The following is a 19,024-nucleotide window of genomic DNA, read 5'->3' as shown; positions in this document are numbered from 1 at the left end:
CTTTTGACAAATGGTGACTGGATTGATGGGTAACGTCATGTACCACCTCCCACTCAGACAGAATAAGAGGACCATGCGTGAAATCTTGTTTTAGAAACTCGCTGCCTCACTGCCCTCTTGACTTCCGCACATTACTGAGAGGTGTTTCGCATACATTTGGGGCGCCGTGGCACTCTCCTATATTTTTCTCGCCAAGGATAAATACTGAAAGGCAGATTGTTGACATCGCGCTCAAAACTATCTGAAGATGTTGTGTTTGCGGTTAGATTGATATTGGATAGAACAGCCGGCCGTCTCTGGATGTATTAGAGGTGAGTGCGTTGTTTCTGAAACTTTTAACTATTTCTAAAAGTTCAGCAGATCAGAGCGAGAGATATTGTCTGACTTTCAACTCTGCTCATTATCGTGTGGAGACACTTCATGTACGGGTGTAAATCGGAAGGTCTCCGCGGGGGTTGTGTAGAGTTTGAAGGTTACAATACTTGCAAACTTGTTGTACACCTCACGGATGCGGCTAGCGATATAATTACAGCCTAGAGGGATTAATATTCTACAGAGAGAAGTACAATTTGAGAGAGAGAGACAGACAGACAGACAGACAGAAACAGACACACAGCAAAAGGCAAGGACACACATTAAGTGAAACATGCAAACTCAAGCTGAAATAACGACATAGGGATATTCACCCACACGGAGACAGTCCCAAGCACAGTCACAGGCTGGATAGTGAAAGCGAGATGCATGAAGTGGGCAGAGAGAGAAAAAAATAGTAATGCAGACATGGTAACACTTCACTAAGACTAGAAGCAGAAATGCCGAAGTTTAGAAGAGGATCAAGCGCAAAGAGAGATAAACACAGAATGTGAAAAACAGCAAGGGACTTCGAGAAAGAGTCACTCGTTGCAAGGAGTTGGAAGGCAGCGCCCGAAAGCCCGGGTTGATTCCCTAACCGGGCGTGTTTGGTGAGATGTAACACCCACAGGAAACAGGGGAAACCTCAAAAATACAGCCCTTCACTTTCCCCTTTATTCACTCAGTGAGGGGTAATGCTAGTCAAGTGATAGTATATCAGCAGGCTGCTGTGCTCCGCTCCTTGTATGTGGCGTCATTGACTTCAATGGGAATTAGTTGGCACAACTGCATAGAGGCAATAAAGTTATGCGCTATACCTCTATGTCTACGGCACTGACCATACATTTAATTTCTCTCCACGGATTATATGCTTCTTGATTTACTGTGAGTCCAATGGGTGCCTATCGTTGACAAAGGTATCTGACTGACATCTATCCCCGGCGGCTTCATTAACCTCATAATTCTACAACACATTTATGGATTTAAATGTCTTGATGAAGGTCTTAGCCCACTAGGTAGGCTGCTTATTCCTCTCTGTAGATGTTAGATGACCTGCAGTGTTCCTCCAGAATTTTGTATGCGTTACTCTGGACTGCCAGCATCTGCGGATGCTCTTGCGTTTGAGGAATTAAATGTCAACGCGCCTACTTGTTGTATGGCAATGCGAGTGGATCGGGTTGTTAGTTAAAATGGTAAAGAAAAAAAAGACAGCATTCTGTGAGACTTTGAATTAGCTTCTGTTGTTGTAAGCAGAAGATATTGGTTACACTGGGAAAATACACTCTGTGGCCACTTTATTAGGTACAGGAGTGGAATCCAGTGTGGTCTTCTGCTGTAGCTCAGTCAAAGGTCCCTGCTGCTGTGCATTCTGAGATGCTCTTCTGTAAGCCACTGTTGTAACATATGGTTACTCTCCTTCCTGAACCATTGTGGCTATTCTCCTCTGACCTCTCTCATTAACAACGCATTTTTCGCTAACAGAACTGCTGCTCACTGAAAGTTTTTTGCTTTTTGCACCATTCTCTGTAAACTCTAGAGACTATTGTGCTTAAAAATCCCAGGAGATCAGCACTTTCTGAGATACTCAAACCACCCCGTCTAGCACCAACAATCATTGCATGGTCCAAGTCACTTAGATCACATTTCTTCCCTATTCTGATGTTTGGTCAGAAAAAACAATTGAACCTTTTGATTATGTCTGCATGCTTTTATGCATGGAGTGTTTGTCACATGATTAGCAGATTAGATATTTGCATTAATGAGCAAGCGTACCTAATAAAGTGGACACTGAGTGTATTTGGAATTTTTATTGCATATGGGTTGGGTATGCCCCTGTAAGATGTTACTTTGCAGGCTTTACATAGAAATAAAATCATATTAGTTCGGACAGTGGGAGTCATGATAAAATAATGATTAAAACAACAGAAGAACTGTACAGTCTACCTTATCCCATTTTGCATCAATTAGTTGGGAATTCGATAGGAAAAGTTAAAGACTTGCATTACATGAACTCGGCACACCCAAAGCACTTTACTTTCAGTTATGCTCTTTCTACGTGCAGTCTCTGTTATCAAAAATTAATTGCAGGTTTAAGAAACAATATATCAAGCTATGTCATTTTGATAAACAAAGAAAATATTGAGGACATATGGTTAATATTGACCTTCCTTGTGATTCTGTCCATTTCAAATTGATTTTAAAAATTTGAATGATTAAACTGAACCGAACAGTAAACTGTAAAATGTGTGAACAAGGCAGGACTTGCATTCCTCACACAGGCAGGTGTTGATAAGCCCTAGGTATCATTTTGAGAATCAATACTAATTTGTGATCACTGAGCAGATTTCTCTTGTGCTGTCAGGTCAGTGAGCTGCGATGACCACTGGACAGAGTAGAGTGATTGGGATTGGAATTTGATGCACCCTCATATTCTGGAATGAGGGCATCTCAGGGAAAGGCAGCAATAATCACTTCCTTAATTATCTACTCATTTATCAAAACCAGTTAAAGTTTGATCGCATAAACACGAGGAATTCTGCAGATGCTGGAAATTCAAGCAACACACATCAAAGTTGCTGGTGAACGCAGCAGGCCAGGCAGCATCTCTAGGAAGAGGTACAGTCGACGTTTCGGGCCGAGACCCTTCGTCCTGACGGCGACTGTACCTCTTCCTAGAGATGCTGCCTGGCCTGCTGCGTTCACCAGCAACTTTGATGTGTGTTGCTTAAAGTTTGATAGATCTTAAAATTACAACCAATTATGAAAATGCCAGGAATTAAATATTCTAATGAGGCTAAGGTAATTCTTCATTGAGTTGCCTACTGTAAACCTCTTCAACTTTGAATAATCTGGCAAGTTAATGGCATCTAAATCATGCTCAGCCAGTTGCAAAGATTGTTGTGGTGTTTAACCAAAGGGGATGACTTTACTTAACTTCACTTGCCTCATCACTGAAATGTTCCCACAGCCTTTGGACTCACTTTCAAGTTGTCTTCATCTCGTGTTCCTAATATTTATTGCTTATTTATTTATTATTATTATTTCTTTCTCTTTGTATTAGCAAAGTTTGTTGTCTTTTACACATTGGATGAACACCCAAGTTGCTGTGGTCTTTCATTGATTCTATTATGGTTATTGTACTATTATAGATTTATTAAGTATGCCTGCAAGAAAATGAATCTCAGGGTTGTATGTGGTGATATACATGTAGCTTGATAATAAATTTACTTTGAACTTTGAAAAAGGAGCATTTCCTTGAAACAGCGTGGATATCCATCTAAATTCTTTATTTGATTACTGCTGTCTTAGCACACTTTACAGCACCAGTGATCATTGATTGAGGTTTGATTCCCACCATTGTCTGTAAGGAATTTGTACATTCTCCCTCTGTTTGTGTGGATTTCCTCCTGGTGCTCTGATTTCCTCCCACATTCCAAAGATGCACAGTTAGAGTTAGTAATTTGTGGGTATGCTATGTTGACGCCGGAATTGTAGTGGCACCTGTGGACTGCCCTCAGCACAATCCTTAGACTGTGTTGTTGACACAGAACAACACACTTCATTATATGTTTTGATGTACGTGTGACAAATAAAGTGAATCTTTATGTCCGTTTTGCTTGTCTCTTTTGATACTTCAGAGCTGTAGATCATAACCAAATATTTCAACATGTTTACCAGAGCGTAGCTTATCCGAGTTCCAAAAACATTGCATAACCTCTGTCTTAGGGGCTTTATTTGGGTTTGTGGCCAGAAATTCAGAAGGTATAATTTGGGAAATTACCAGTGTGTGAGGCAGCTGCTAGTTGAACCAAAATATAAAATCTGAAGTTAACCAGAAGATGTGAAGCAGGCTGATTTATATCTAGAAAGATTATGAGTTGCTGGCTATTTGAGCATCAGAAGTTTGTTCCTACATTGTGTCCCTACCTAAAAGACAATCTTACCTTTGTTCCTTTCAGAGGCTAGTGCAGTTACTTCATAATATTAAGCTTTCAATTTGGAATTGATTTCCCATGCCAGGTACAGCTAAACTTACTCTCAATGGCCATTTTATTAGGTACCTTCCATACCTAATAAAGTAGCCACTGAGTTATTGTTCATAGTCTTATGCTGTCCATTCACTTCATCCTTTAATATGTTTTGAATTCAGAGACACTCTTCAGTGCACCACTGTTGTAACGCGTGGTATTTGAGTTACTGTCACTGTTGTAACGCGTGGTATTTGAGTTACTGTCACTGTTGTAACGCGTGGTATTTGAGTTGCTGTCAGCTTGAACCAGTCTGGCTATTCTTCTCTGACCTCTCTCATTATCAAGGCATTTTTGTCCACAGATCTGCTGCTCACTGGATGTTTTTTTGTTTATTGCACTATGCTCTGTAAACACTAGAGACTGCTGTGTGTGAAAATCCCAGGAGGTCAGCAGTTTCTGAAATACTCAGGCTACCCCATCTAGCACCAACAATCATTCCATGGTCAAAGTCACATAGATCACATGTCTTTCCCATTCTGATGTTTGGTCTGAATGACAACTGAACCACTTCACAAAGTCTGCTTGCTTTTGTGCACAGAGTGAATATACAATGGTCAGACACATAAAGCAATCTCATAGCCTCTGAGATGATTTAGGGGCTCTAATACTTATCTTCCTTTAGCAGTCAGTGTGGCTGAGGCACGTAGCCTTGGATACATTGGTGACCTTTGAATCAGAAATGCTAAACTGAGGCCCTCATCTCTTCTCTCAGGTGATCATGGAAGATTCCATGAGTTACTCCAAAGAAGAGAATAGTACTTCTACCCAGGTTCATAGCCGATAGTCATCTCTGAGCCAACAGCAAAACAGCAGATTATCCGGTCATTTTTTGAGGTGTATTTTTCTGGGAACTTACTGCGGACAAGTTCAATACTGTGTTACCAGCACTTCAAAAGTATTAAGTTGTTTGCAAATAATCTCTGAAGCTCCTACAGTGCGAAAGAAATCCAAGTCTATCAAATTTGAAAACAAATGTGGTCTGAACATTCATTTTTATGGCTTTGCATCATGACTAATTTATTTTCTGAGGGATGGAATACATGGATCATTGTGCCTAATTTTGCAGTGCATCAAGAGTCAAACAGCTAAGTATTTTTAGGTGTTTAATACATTGAGAGCCCAAGGACTGATCCTTCACTGTGGAGAGAGGGCTGTGTACTAGACAAGAATTGCTTTGTGGGTAATTGTTAACGATATTGAATTGGACATATAAAGCACCATTTTAAAATTTGAAGATGGCACAAACCTTGAATGCCTGGTAAAAAGTGAGGGCAGCAACAGTGCTTGAAGATTGACATGAATATTGGAATGAATATTTACAATGTAAACTAAGTCTTCAGGAGAGGAGTACAAACTGGTAAATTCTGATAAGGAAATTAAGGAAAGGCTTTGATGCAGGGGCTGAGGAATTTGGATGTACATATTCACAGTTTTTTAAAGATGTCAAGAAAGGTTGAGAAAATTTTACAAAAGCGTACAACATGCTTCATAAGCAGGCATAGGGAGTTATAAATGGCGATTATAAAGCAAGGTGATTGTACCAAATTATTAAAGTACTATGGTTTGACAACAATTAGAATATTCCCTCCAATTTTGGTCTTGGTGATATAGGAGGTTTGTGTAGAAAAGATTTGGTGAAATTGCACAGGAATAAGGGACTTTCATCCACATACACAGACGGCAAAGTGAGCATGTTCTATGGAGCAGTGTAGTTTGAGAAGAGATTTGATTGAGGGTTTCAAGGTATGAAAGAGTATTTGAGATAAATGGCACAGAAACAAGTTGTTGACCCACACAGCCCAGGAAAGCAGTTGTGTTCCTTTTGAGCCTCTCCCAGCTGCTGGATTGAGATGTAGAATTTTTATTTTTCTTGCAGTACAACTTTCCTATGCTTTCTTGTATTTTTATATAATTAGCTATATACATGCCTTTGCTCAATGGATTTTCCAGCAATTTTGGTACAGTTGCTTCTGCGTTTTTTCTAGAAGCTTCTTAGTTTGCCGTAGCAGATGTCATGCTACTTAAATTTGGCTATTTTATAAATGAATAGGTATCACTGTAATTTTGTTATCTCTAGCCTAAGTATGAGACCAGCATGATTACTTTTCTCTTTTTTTTTCTTTTTTTCTCTCAGCTTCTCTCCATTCATTTTTGGTTATTCTAACATTTAATGAAACGTTGTAAGCATCCAATTTTTATGCCTCAATCTTGACTTCCAAAGAACCTTCAGATCGCAAATGTATCGGGATTAAACACAACTTTCCCCATCTAAACCTATCCATGTAACCTCTTATTTCCTAGTTCCTCTATTGCTTCTTGACGCCATTTACTTCCCTGTGAGTTTCACGTTCTTGCTTTGCATAAAGAAGTTCTTTTAAAAGCCGTACTGAATTTCTCGGTGACTATCTTATATTGATGTCTCTCTCCCCAAAATTTATTCGATCTGCATCTGCTCTGTCAAAACCTTTTAGCGTTTTAAAGTTTGTCAGTTCACCCTTTGACTTTTTCTCAAAAGGAAGATCCAGGTGGAGTGAAAAAGAGAAAATGCTTCCATTGATGAAAGAGTTGAGAACCAAACAAGTTAAAGTAGCTGGCAAAAGAACTTGGGAAGCCAGAAGCAAAATATAGCCATGTAGTTATGATGTGGGATTTGTTGCCTGGAAAGGAAGTGGAAGCACATTCCTAGAAGGAAATGGAGGTGAATTCCTTGAAGGAAGCCCTGATGAAGAATCTTGGCCGTAACATTGATTCTTTATTCCTTTCCATAGATGCTGCCTGACCTACGAAAGTCCTCCAGCATTTTGCGTGTGTTTTCTGGATTTCCAGCATTGGCAAAATCTCTTGTGTTTAGAGAATTGGCTTGTTACTTCAAAGGGAAAATGTTGCAGAGTTCCAGGAAAAAGATCAGGAAATGGTATTGACGATATTGTTTTTATACAGAGCTGATGTAATATCAGTGGGTCAAATAGAATTCCACTGTTAGGGTTGCATTGCCAGTCTTCAAGAACTGCCACTGCAATTGCCATTCAAAGGGGCGCCACGGTAGCATGTCGGTTCGCTCGACACTATTACAGCTCAGGGATCTAGAGTTTGAAGTTCAGTTCTGGCGCCCTCTATAAGGAGTTTATACATCCTCCCCATAAAAACACGTGGGTTACCTCCCAGTGCTCCGGTTTCCTCCCACATTCCAAAGACGTATCGGTTTGTAGATTAATTGGTCATGGAAATTGTCCTGTGATTAGGGTTAAATAAGAGGGCTGCTGGGCAGCGCGGCTTATTATGCTGGAACGGTCTGTTCCATGTTCTATCTCTAAGTAAAGCAAACAAATAAATAAATAAAAGATTATCCTGAGATTCCTCCAAGGTGCTCACAACCTCAACGTAGGGTTTGGAGGCTTGCGTGCCTCAGTGACCCAGAGAGCTATGTTGACTGGAGTCAGGGCTTTGTGCTTTGGCACTTGGTAAGGTCACCCATGCCAAACAGGTCAAAGGGTAGAGGCCAGACTAAGAGTGGTCCACTATTCTTTCAGGTTTGGGGGTTCAGCTCAGGGCTAACAACCCTGACTGGTAAAACAAAACTATTACCGGAACAGCAATGAAGGATCCTTCTACGTCAGAGTGTGACGGTTTTCCTGAGTCCTCATCTGGGACTTGCATGACTGATAGTCATGAAAGCTGAGTGCAAGCTACTTACATGACGAAGGACGTCCTGAAGACCAGCAGGGGTGGAGGGCTTTCATTGCTACCCTAAACACCTGTGGTGTAATAGGCAGTAAGAAGAGAATCTGGAATTGCTGCAAAAAATCTTGAAGGCATTTAAAAAGCAAAATTGTTTTTTTCTTTCTTCTTGAAATATTTTGTTATTTACATTTTTTGTTAAAGCGTTGAAGGTGGAGAAATGGAATACTGTTCTTCAGGATTGGGGGTTATGCAGTTCTTTGGGAGGCTGAGAAACCCAGCCCTTTCACAATCAATGATAGAGGAAGTATTCCTGTCTCACACCTGGGCTCAGCACTGACCATGATGCTGCTTGAGTGGAGTCTGCATGTTCTATTTGTAATCAACTCATAAGGCACTGGGGGAACCCAGTGGGTCAGGCAGCATCTACAGAGGGAACTGAGCATTATACACTTCGGGACAAGATCCTACAGTTCAGATGAAGGGTCTCAGTCTGAAAAGTTTACTGTTTATTCCCCTCCATTGATGCAGTCTGACCTGCTGAGTACCTCTAGTCTTAGTGTGTTGTTTCCGATTCAAGCATTTTTAGTGCTTTCTACCTTAATCCTGCTTGTGATCAGACTATCTACTTTGAATGCCACCTCTTCCTTTCGTGTCCCGGTAAAGGGCTCAGTCCAAGGCATCAACTGTTCATTCCTCTCCATGGATGCTGCTGACTTGCAAAGTTCCTCTGGCATTTTGTGTGTGTAGCTTAAGATTTTCAGCATCTACAGAATCTCTTGTATCTACTCTGAGTGCTTCCAAACTTCAAAAGTTCAAAGTTGAAAGTAAATTTATGATCAAAGTACATATATTTCACCATATTCAACTGAGATTCTTGCAAAAAACGCAGTAGAATTAATGAAAGACTGCTCCACATGACAGACAAACAGCCAATGTGCAAAAGACAGCAAATTGCAAATACAAAAAGAAAAATAAGAAATAATAATAATAATAATTAACAAACAAACAATAAATATCAAGAAAATAAGATAAAGAATCCTTGAAAGTCAGTCCATAGGTTGTGGGGACATTTCAATGTTGGGGCAAATGAAGTTGAGTGAAGTTATCTCCTCTGGTTCAAGGTTGACAGTAATAACAGTTCCTGAACCTGGTGGTGTGGGTCCTGAGGCTCCTGTACCTTCTTCCTGATGGCATCAGTAGGAACAGAGAATGGCCTGGGTGGTGCGGGTCCTTAATGATGGATGCTGCTTTCCTGTGACAGCGCTCCATATATATGTGCACAATGGTGAGAGGGCTTCTGCGTGACAGCGTTGGTGTTTCCATACCAGGCTATGATGCAACCTGTCAATATACTCTCCACCACACATCTTTAGAAGCTTGTAAAAATTCTGGATGACATGTCGAATTTTCGCAAACTTCTAAGAAAGTAGAGGCACTGCTGTGCTTTCTTCGTAACGACACTTGTGCTGCACCCAGGGCAGATCCTCTGAAATGATAACACTGAGGAACTTCAAGTTGCTGACCATTTCCACCTCTGATTTCCGATCAGGACTAGTCATGGACCTCCTGAAGTCAATAAGCAACTCACTGGACTTGCTGACATTGGATGAGAAGTTGTTGTTGTGGAACCACTCAGCCTGGTTTTCAATCTTCCTCCTATATGCTAATTGGTCACCACCTTTGATCCAGCCAATGACAGTGATGTTATCAGCAAACCTAACAATGCAACTAGAGCTGTGCTTTGCCTTACAGTCATAAGTATAAAACAAATACAGCAGGGAGCTAAGCACACAGCCCTTTGGTGTACCTCTCATAATCCAACAGTTATACTAGCTGATGCGCTATAAGACTTGAAGACCATAAGCTATAGGAGCAGAGTTAGGCCATTTGGCCCATCGAGTCTGCTCCGCTATTTCATCATGGTGGATCCATTTTCCCTCTCAGCCCCAATCTCCTGCCTTCTTCCCATATCCTTTCATGCCCGGACTAATCAGGAATCTATCAATCTCTGCCTTAAATATACCGAGTGACTTGCCCTCCACAGCCGCCTGTGGCAACAAATTTGTCAGATTCACCACCCTCTGGCGAAAGAAATTCCTCCACGTATCCCTTCTAAAAGAACTTCCCTCTGTTCTGAGGCTGTGTCCTCTGGTCTTAGACTCCCCCATCATAGGAAACTGACTATTGTAATTTGTCCGAGTGGAGGGAGAATCGGAAGAGTATCGATGGACAGGTGTGAGAGAATTGGGTTACAGGGAAATTAGATGGAAAACGGAAAGTCTCTGAAAGTTTGACATACAGTTGATGGGCCAAATGGCTTTGATATATGTCATTATGAAATATGAGAATATGTGATGCTGGTTGACAGAAAAATTTTGGTCTGGTTTATACAGGATCCATAACACAGTATGTTGCTCAATGCTTTAATACCATAGAAATGTGCCTTTAACAACCAGAATCAACGGCTATGGGAGGCAAGATTTGGACAACCCAGGAAAAAGACATGGGGAAACACAAGAGATTCTGCAAATGCTGAAAATCCAGCGTAACACACAGAGAAGATACTGGCCAAACTCAGCAGATCAGGCAGCATCTAATGGAAAGGAATAAAGAGTCGACGTTTTAGACTGGGACCCTTCATCACAACCCTCAGTCCTGATGAAGGGTCTTGGCCCGAAACGTCGACTCTTTATTCCTTTCTGTAGATGCTGCCTAACCTGCTGAGTTCGTACAGCATTTTGTGTGTGCTACTAAAGAGAAACGGGATCTGGGTCTTCTACTTGTTGTTTTGAATGTTATTGCCAACAGCGAATGCCCTTTTTACTTCTAACCTCAGAAATACATGCAGCAACTAATATAATTGAACTAACTTTCTCTAAAACCTCTCTCCTCAGGTCCGAAGCCTCAGTGAAAGGATTTCATCTGAAACAGTGGACGTTTCCTTTGCCCAGTATGCACAGGGTACATGCGTGTCGATGGCGCCCTCTGAAGTCTGAGATGCATTAGTGCAGATGGTAGACTCGTACCACTGCCAACCAACACAGGCGTAAAAATGAGTTCGGCCAATAGTTTTCAAGAGAACAAGATCATCTATCTGCATTATAATTATTCAGGGAAATTGCACATGAGGACAGAGAGTGACTCCGTCAATGTTAAGGATGTAATAATTACCCTGGCATGTATTTTGATTGTCATTGAGAATGTGATGGTCCTTGTCGCCATTTGGAAAAACAAGAAGTTTCACACAAGAATGTACTACTTCATTGGAAACCTTGCCCTATCGGACCTCTTGGCAGGGGTGGCCTATCTAATCAATAACCTTATGTCTGGTAGACGCACTCTATCTCTAACACCTAATCTGTGGTTTGTCAGAGAGGGAAGCATGTTCGTCGCTTTGTGTGCATCAACCTTTAGCTTGTTGGCCATCGCCATTGAGAGACACATGACCATGGTGAAGATGAGGCCATATGACTCCAAGAAGCAGTACAGACTCTTCCTACTTCTGGGGGCTTGCTGGATTATCTCAGTACTCCTGGGAATCCTGCCCATCATTGGATGGAACTGCATTGGCAACCTCAAGTCTTGCTCCACAGTTTTACCACTCTATGCCAAAAGCTATGTGGCCTTCTGCGTCACCATTTTGACAGTCATCTTGCTAGCTATTGTGATCCTCTACGTCCGTATCTACCGGCTCGTCAACTCCAGCAGCCGCAAGGTCAAGAAACGGAAAAACCCAAAGGGCAACCAGTCAGAGAGGGCCATGGCTCTCCTACGCACGGTCATGATCGTCCTAGGTGTCTTTATAGCCTGTTGGTCACCGCTCTTTATTTTCCTGATGCTCGACGTGGCCTGCAGCCCCAAGCAGTGCACAATCCTCTACAATGCCGACTGGTGCGTTGCCTTGGCTGTACTGAATTCGGCCCTGAACCCCATTATTTACACTCTGACCAGCAGGGAGATGCGGGTTGCCTTCTTCAGGCTACTCTGCTGTTGCTTTGTGGGCTCCAGAGTGGCCAGGGATTTGCCAATAGCACCAACTGCAGACAACAGCAGGAGTAAGTCCAGCGGGAGCAACTTTAACAAGCCCAAGGAAGAGATTGACTCCCCATCAATGCTCATTTCACAATGTATAGTCAAAGCAAGTGACTTTTCTCTGGAGAAAGGGAAATCATGAGTATTCCTGCTGAATAATCTAATAAAAGTGCATTTACCTGCATTGGGACTGTGATTTAAAGACCATTGATGTCAGTGTTTCTGTGTTAATGTATAAACCGTTAGCAATACCTTGTACAAACAGTACAGTTTCACAACAGTGCTGATTAGAACCACTTGCTCAGGTTTGACAATCCTCTGGCCCAAAGATCACCACACCTTCAGTGCAGGGAGTGTTCATGTGCAAAGATGCCGTATCTCGGTTTCACGCTCACTGAATGAGGTAAGGGTCCAGAGACAGAAATACTGTCATGATGGTAACAAGTGGGAAATACAATCATTACAAAGCAACCACAGTGTTGAAAGGTCATTGTCCTGAAATATCAACGTTTTCTCTCATCATTCCATCAGCAGCAGTGTCATATCCCACTTCACCTTTCCAGAAACCGCAATATCTATGCCTTTGATTGATTTTCTGATCCTTGGTCAAGAGGTTTCCTAGCTCTAACTATCCAGACAAACTGGAATGAGATCCAGAAGGTTCACAGAGTGTAGGAGAAGTATGAAATGGCTTCAGAGCAGAGCAAAAATGGTCCATTGATCTGATTAGTTGGCTGTCTCCTCTATTTGGTCCATTGAGTACATGATGGCTCCCAGAGAGCATCTTATTCATCCCATTCCCCGATCCAATGTTGTGATGTAGTTTATGTATACCTTGCTTCATATAACAGAAAACAGAGTGTTTATTGTGAGAGATTGGATTGGGTCAAAGCAGCCTGGATGTGCTTTGGACAAGTCACTGAAAGTCAACATAGGTGCAGTAATCAAAAAGGGTGCTTGCCCTTTTTATGAAATATTTTGATTATGGAAGTGAGAAATGGAAATGCAAATTGCATTTGTATAGGGCCCTGGTGATACCACAGCTGGAAAACTGCGTGCAGTTTTTGTCTCCTTCCCAAAGGAGGGATGTGTTTGGCATAGACCAAATGAAGAAGTTCTAGGAATGGTAGGTTTGCAGTATGAGGAAGGATTATGAATGTCAGAACTGTATTCTGTAGAGTTTGGAAAATTGAGGGAAGATTTCATCAAAACTTACAAACTTTTGATGGGCTTGATTGGCAAGATGCGGAGACGAGGTTTCTCCAAGGGGCAGAGGTAATGCTCTGCGAGAAAAAGGTGGGACATTCAGGACCAAAATAATGAGAAATTTCTTCATTCTGAAGTTGGCAAACTTTCAGAATTCTCTACCCTAGAGAGCTGCGGTATCCTGGTCATTGTGTTTGCTCAAAACAGATATTGGTGGATTTCTGCATATTAAGGGAAATGAGGAATGCCAAAATAATGCTGGTATGTGGCACTCAGAGAGAGGGTTGACCATGACATTGATGAATTCTGGAGTAGATCTGTGGTGTTGCATGATCTGCTTCTGCTCCTGACTGTACCCCTGCAATTTGTTCTCTCACTCATGTCCTTCAACTTTTCATTGAGGGTTTTTCTTTGTCGTTAACCTACACTAAGGGTAATTAACACTAATCAATAATCCTACCAGCACATTTTTAGTATGGGCATAGAATCCCAAGGCCTGGATGATCTCGGAAGTCATTGAGGAATCAAACAAATCCACATGCTCTGTATCTAAGGTCAAGATCCAACCATAGAATTCAATGGTCTTTTTATATTGAATGAACATCAGCTATGAACAACAGCTTCGTCTTTGAATGAATAACAGGTTCATCCTTCAGGACTGAATGAAGGGAGATGTGATTGACAAGCTGGCTTGGATGGATGGATAACTTTGTGACCATGGGGGTAACATGGGAGAACCATAGAAAACCAGAGCTAAATTTTCAGAAAGAAATTAGTAATGGTGATATAAATGTATGCAAGAGATGACTTAGGCACAATTCTAAGGAGAGAAATGGTAAGGGTCATAGATTCATGGAGTACTACAGCACAAAAACAGGCCATTTGGCCCACCTGGTCCATGCCAGCCTGATTTTCTGCCTAATCTACGTTCACCCAGACCATAGCCCTCTCTGCCCTTCTCATCCATGTTCCTATCTAAACTTCTCTTAAATGCTACAGTAAAACCTGCATCCACCACTTCCACCAGCAGCTCATTCCACACTCACACCACCCTCTGAGTGAACAAGTTCCACCTCAGGCTTGTCGTAAATATTTCACCTTTCGCCCTTAATCTAAATCTAATCTCATCCAACCAGAAGGAAAAATAGCCTACATGTATTCAAGCTATCTACACCCCTCAGAATTTGTGTACCTCGATAAGATTTCTCCCCTCCCATTCTCCTGCACTCCAGGGAGTAAAGCCCTAAACTATTCAACCTATCCCTATAACTCAGGTCTCAAGTCCCAACAACATCCTTGTAAATTTTCTCTGCATTCTTTCAAGCTTATTGTTTCCTTTCCTGTAGGTAGGTGACCACACAATACTCCAAACTTGGACTCACGAACATCTTGTGCAACTTCAACATAACATCCTAACTCCTGTATTCAGTGCCTTGATTTATGAAGGCCAATGTGCCAAAAGCTATCTTTGTGATCTTATCTACCCTGTGATGCCACTTTCAAGGAATTATGGATCTGTATTCCCAGGTCCTCTTATGCTATCACACACCACAGTGCCCTACCATTCAATGTGTAAGTGTTACTATGGTTTGTCACTTCTTAGTTTTGGTGAGACTTTTAATAATAACACTGGTAACAATATTTAACTTTGGTCCTTACATTCAGCATTACCCTTCTCGCCTTCACTCACGGGCCAATCTGTTAGTGCTTTCCCAAAAACCTGTCCTTAAATTCTATGTATTTGGCCAACATTCCTAAACTTTCTTTAAAGCTCTTCTGATTCGCTTCACTGTCTTCATTACCCATTGCCCATGTCTCACTACAGGCAAGTATGTAGGCATCTGAAGATATAATGTGTGGATTTAGTTTGCCCTTTTATAACAGTGCACTGCTTCTACGTGCCAATATGGGATCGGGGAAAGCTTGGAGAATGCCATGCCATAATTCCCATTGCCACTCAGGAGGGTGCATCAGCTACAGTCTACCCTTCGGCTTGCAGTGGGCATGTAAACTATTATGAAGAAGCAGACCTTGTGGGTTGGAAATGTGCCATTAATTATAGGTTGATAGAGATGGTTTTTGTAAATCCTCCAAAGGGACTGTTAATTGTGCACTATTTATTAAATATTGTGATTATTTGTTTTCTGTTGAGCCTTGTAGAAATGAATTTTCTATCGACAATGTTCATTTTGAATTGTACATGTATTAGTAGCATAAACTGTGTAGCTGGTAATGACGGCCGTATTAAATGGACTACCGACGTACTGCATGTCAATGTATATTTGTATGACAGTGTGAGAAAAGGAGCACTTTGATTAATAAAGAATCTGTGATACGTTTATTTAACTTTTTTCAGTGATTGTCTCATACAGTTAAAACATGAAGATAACCCTTTGATTTGAATCATCTGTCCTGATGGAATAACCTGATGGTCCCAGGTCTAAACATGAAACAAATCCTTCATTTGGTTTTTAATTAGACAAATGACTTTTGGCTTCATTTGTCCAATCAGATGGATTTTAATTAGAGGAACTCTTTATGATACTAATCCTACAATCTATCTGCTGATATACACAAAATCCATATGTGTTTAACCCTACACTTGAATGCAAAGAATTTAAACACCCTTGTCCGTGTCAGCTGAGGCTTATCAAACAGCACTGTTGATTACAAGTGATATGGTTGTGGATTCAAATGACCATCTGGAAATTTGAGTACAAATTCTAAATTGGTTGGAGTAATTGGAGAGCTACAGAACTAATGGTGTTAATTCTGTAGCATTCCAATTCCCTCAGGAACCTGGAATTTTGGCTGATACATTGAACTGAGGTCCCTGTCACCAGAGGTAGTTGAAGAGTCCTCATCAGGCTCAGAGATAAGGACAAGCCTGCTGTGCACCTGGTTTTTCCTATTGTCCAATCGCTTGCTGATCCAGTTGATGGAATATATCCCGGTCTTCAGGTTCTTCAGGAGAAATGGAGAAAGGAGCCTTGAAAGTCTGTGTACTTGTTGCAGGTATTATACTTTGTAAAATGTGAAAGCTGCAGATGGGAAGAGAAGGAAATAAGATGACTAAACCTGGAAAATGTATTTTCCCCTGAGTTGGCTGAGAAAGCCCATTTCCGTGTTTAGCGTGGATGGTGACTGGGTTCTCAAAAAAGAAATGTTAGGGACAGAGTTAGGGCAGTAAACATTCAGAAACCTGGACTAAAAAGGGACTCCAGTGCTGATGGGAAACACTCCAGGTTGTCTAAATGTAGACACTTTGATTTGACTGGAGTCAGCCCTTAAAGGCATACTCTTGGATGTCACAGAGGCACAGGAGGACAAGGAGAGAGCATACTGGTACTGGGGCTGGGACTGGTGCTGGAACTGGGACTGGGCCTGGGACTGGGGCCTGGGACTGGGGCCTGGGACTGGGGCCTGGGACTGGGGCCTGGGACTGGGGCCTGGGCCTAGGACTACGACTGGGACTGGGGCTGGGACTGGGGCTGGGGCTGGGACTGGGACTGGGGCTGGGGCTTGGGCTGGGGCTGGGGCTGGGGCTAGGGCTGGGGCTGGAAATGGGGCCTGGGACTGGGGCTGGGGCCTGGGACTGGGGCTGGGGCCTGGGGCTGGGGCTGGGACTGGGACTGGTACTGGGGCTGGGATTGCGGCTGGGGCTAGGACTGGAGCTGGGACTGGGGTTGGGGCCTGGGACTGGGGTTGGGGCCTGGGACTGGGGTTGGGGCCTGGGGCTGGGGTTGGGGCCTGGGGCTGGGGTTGGGGCCTGGGCCTGGGGCTGGGGTTGGGGCCTGGGGCTGGGACTGGGGTTGGGGCCGGGACTGGGGCTGGGACACACGACTGGAATACCTTCCTGACATGGCTGATAAAGACAGGAGGCACTTCCTGAATCTGCCTCACCTAAGGAACATGGACTTCACCTCCAAGCTCCAGAATAGAGGCCAGGGCACCATAAGCTCCATTCTGGAGAAGATGTGTACCTCTCCTGTGACATTAGGTGACACTTCCATCAGCAGCACCTAGGGTACAGCGAACAGTGATTGGAGAAGAACAGGGGGAGACCAGGAAATGTCTTGCTGCTTCCGTGCGGCCTTGCCTTGATTTTGTGGAGGTCTGATCTCAGGGAAACGTGAAGCTCCCGAGGGAACAGTGATATTCGCCAGTGAGCATCACGATGAACACAGTGGGAAGCCACTCATGGGCAGCTGCTGCTCTCGGTCAGTGCTGCGATCCCGGATGTTCTTCGCAGCAGAGGAGTGGTGTGCATGAGCACCTCTCTGTTCTGCCCCACGGTGAGATGCATACTGTGTGTGAGCAGATTGCCACCCGCCATGGGGCAGAGATAAGCTGTGGGAACTGCAGGAGCAGACACCTAACTGTCCATTACCCACCACGAGTGGCCAGCTTTATCAGGAGCAGAACCCTCCTCAGACTAAGCAGACTAAGAAAAAGAATGAAGAAAGCAGGGTCCTGTGATCGAGGGTCAGCCAGCCAGCTCACTCTGAGTCCTGACTGTGAAGCTGTGCTGGAGCGTTTGAGGGCCAGCGGATCATTACACCTTTGCATCACCTCAGGGAGGTCAGCGTGTCTGCAGGCATGGGGTACCGGTGTCCTCCCCTCACACTCACCCCGCCCCACCTTCACTTCGCGAAAGCATCAGTCACTTCCCATCACTACCTGCTTATCCCAAACCAGCCCGTCAATTAGCCCAGGACCACAGCCTGAGGCCTGTCCCTCCAGGGTAAGAGCTTTTTGTGGTCCAAAGACTTTTGTGTGGTCTCAAGGGGGAAGGAGCAGTCTTCGTGCAGCCAGAGATTACAAGTACAGAGGGGACACTGTGATGTAGAGCATTACAACTCACACATAATGTCGTGCAATGGGGAAGGCATGCAACAGTCAAAGTTTAAACTCAAATCTATGATTTTTGATGTTTTTGTTGTAAACAATTCTGAATACATTTACAGAAAGTGATGGAGGGTATATGGAGTGAGGCACCAGAGGAATCTGTAGATTTACTGCATTTAGACAGGCTCCTGGTTAGGAGAAGTTTAGAGGAAGATAAGCCAAAAAGCGGCAAGTGGGACTAGCTTCAGTAGACATCTTGGTTGGCATGGATGAACAGGGCCAAAGGACAAAGAACATCACAGTGTAACTCTATGACTCTATGATAAGGTTCAAATACTTCCTGTTTAGGGCAAATCATGTCCTCATGTCTTACAAGCTACCACGCATGGATGAACTTTAAATGATGCAATCACTAGAGCTTCAGAACTGGGTTATCTGCTTTATTTTGGTCTTAACAGCAAGGTACAAATGCAGATGTTGTTTGCATCACATATACACAAGATGATATTACATGTTTTTTAGAAATATAAATTAACCATAACACACATCTGTGAGACAGCCTAACTTTCAGCCTGAACATCTCACTCAAAAGTCCACTGTAACATACAGTTTGTAATATTGATTGGAACCACATTCAGAATTGGGTCCCGTCACTGGATACATTATTGAGTATAGAATTTCCTGGAAGTGGGAGAAAGCGCAAGGTAAGAAATGCTGGCTTGCACAAACTAAGTTCTTCTACAAATAAGGTACCTTAGCCTGTCAGTTTAAATTATTAACTTTTCTCTAGTATCATGGGGAATAAATTAAAGAAAGATACTTACACAGACAAGTCCTTCTAACAGTTGAGCCTGTGCCAGACTATTTAAACTCTG

At 42.8% G+C, this 19,024-nt stretch overlaps 1 protein-coding gene across 1 annotated transcript; it reads left to right on the top strand.

Moving 5' to 3' along the window:
- The first annotated feature begins 14 nt into the window (after positions 1-14).
- On the top strand, positions 15-15,647 carry LOC140188332 (sphingosine 1-phosphate receptor 3-like). The gene is made up of 2 exons (XM_072244483.1): positions 15-311; positions 10,958-15,647. Exon 2 carries the CDS (start codon positions 11,116-11,118, stop codon positions 12,235-12,237), a length of 1,122 nt encoding a protein of 373 aa, XP_072100584.1. The 5' UTR covers positions 15-311; positions 10,958-11,115; the 3' UTR covers positions 12,238-15,647.
- The last annotated feature ends 3,377 nt before the right edge of the window (positions 15,648-19,024 follow it).

The sequence above is a fragment of the Mobula birostris genome, chromosome 26 (assembly GCF_030028105.1).
Source record: "Mobula birostris isolate sMobBir1 chromosome 26, sMobBir1.hap1, whole genome shotgun sequence".
NCBI lineage: Eukaryota > Metazoa > Chordata > Chondrichthyes > Myliobatiformes > Myliobatidae > Mobula > Mobula birostris.
This window is presented reverse-complemented; position numbering and strand designations above follow the sequence as displayed.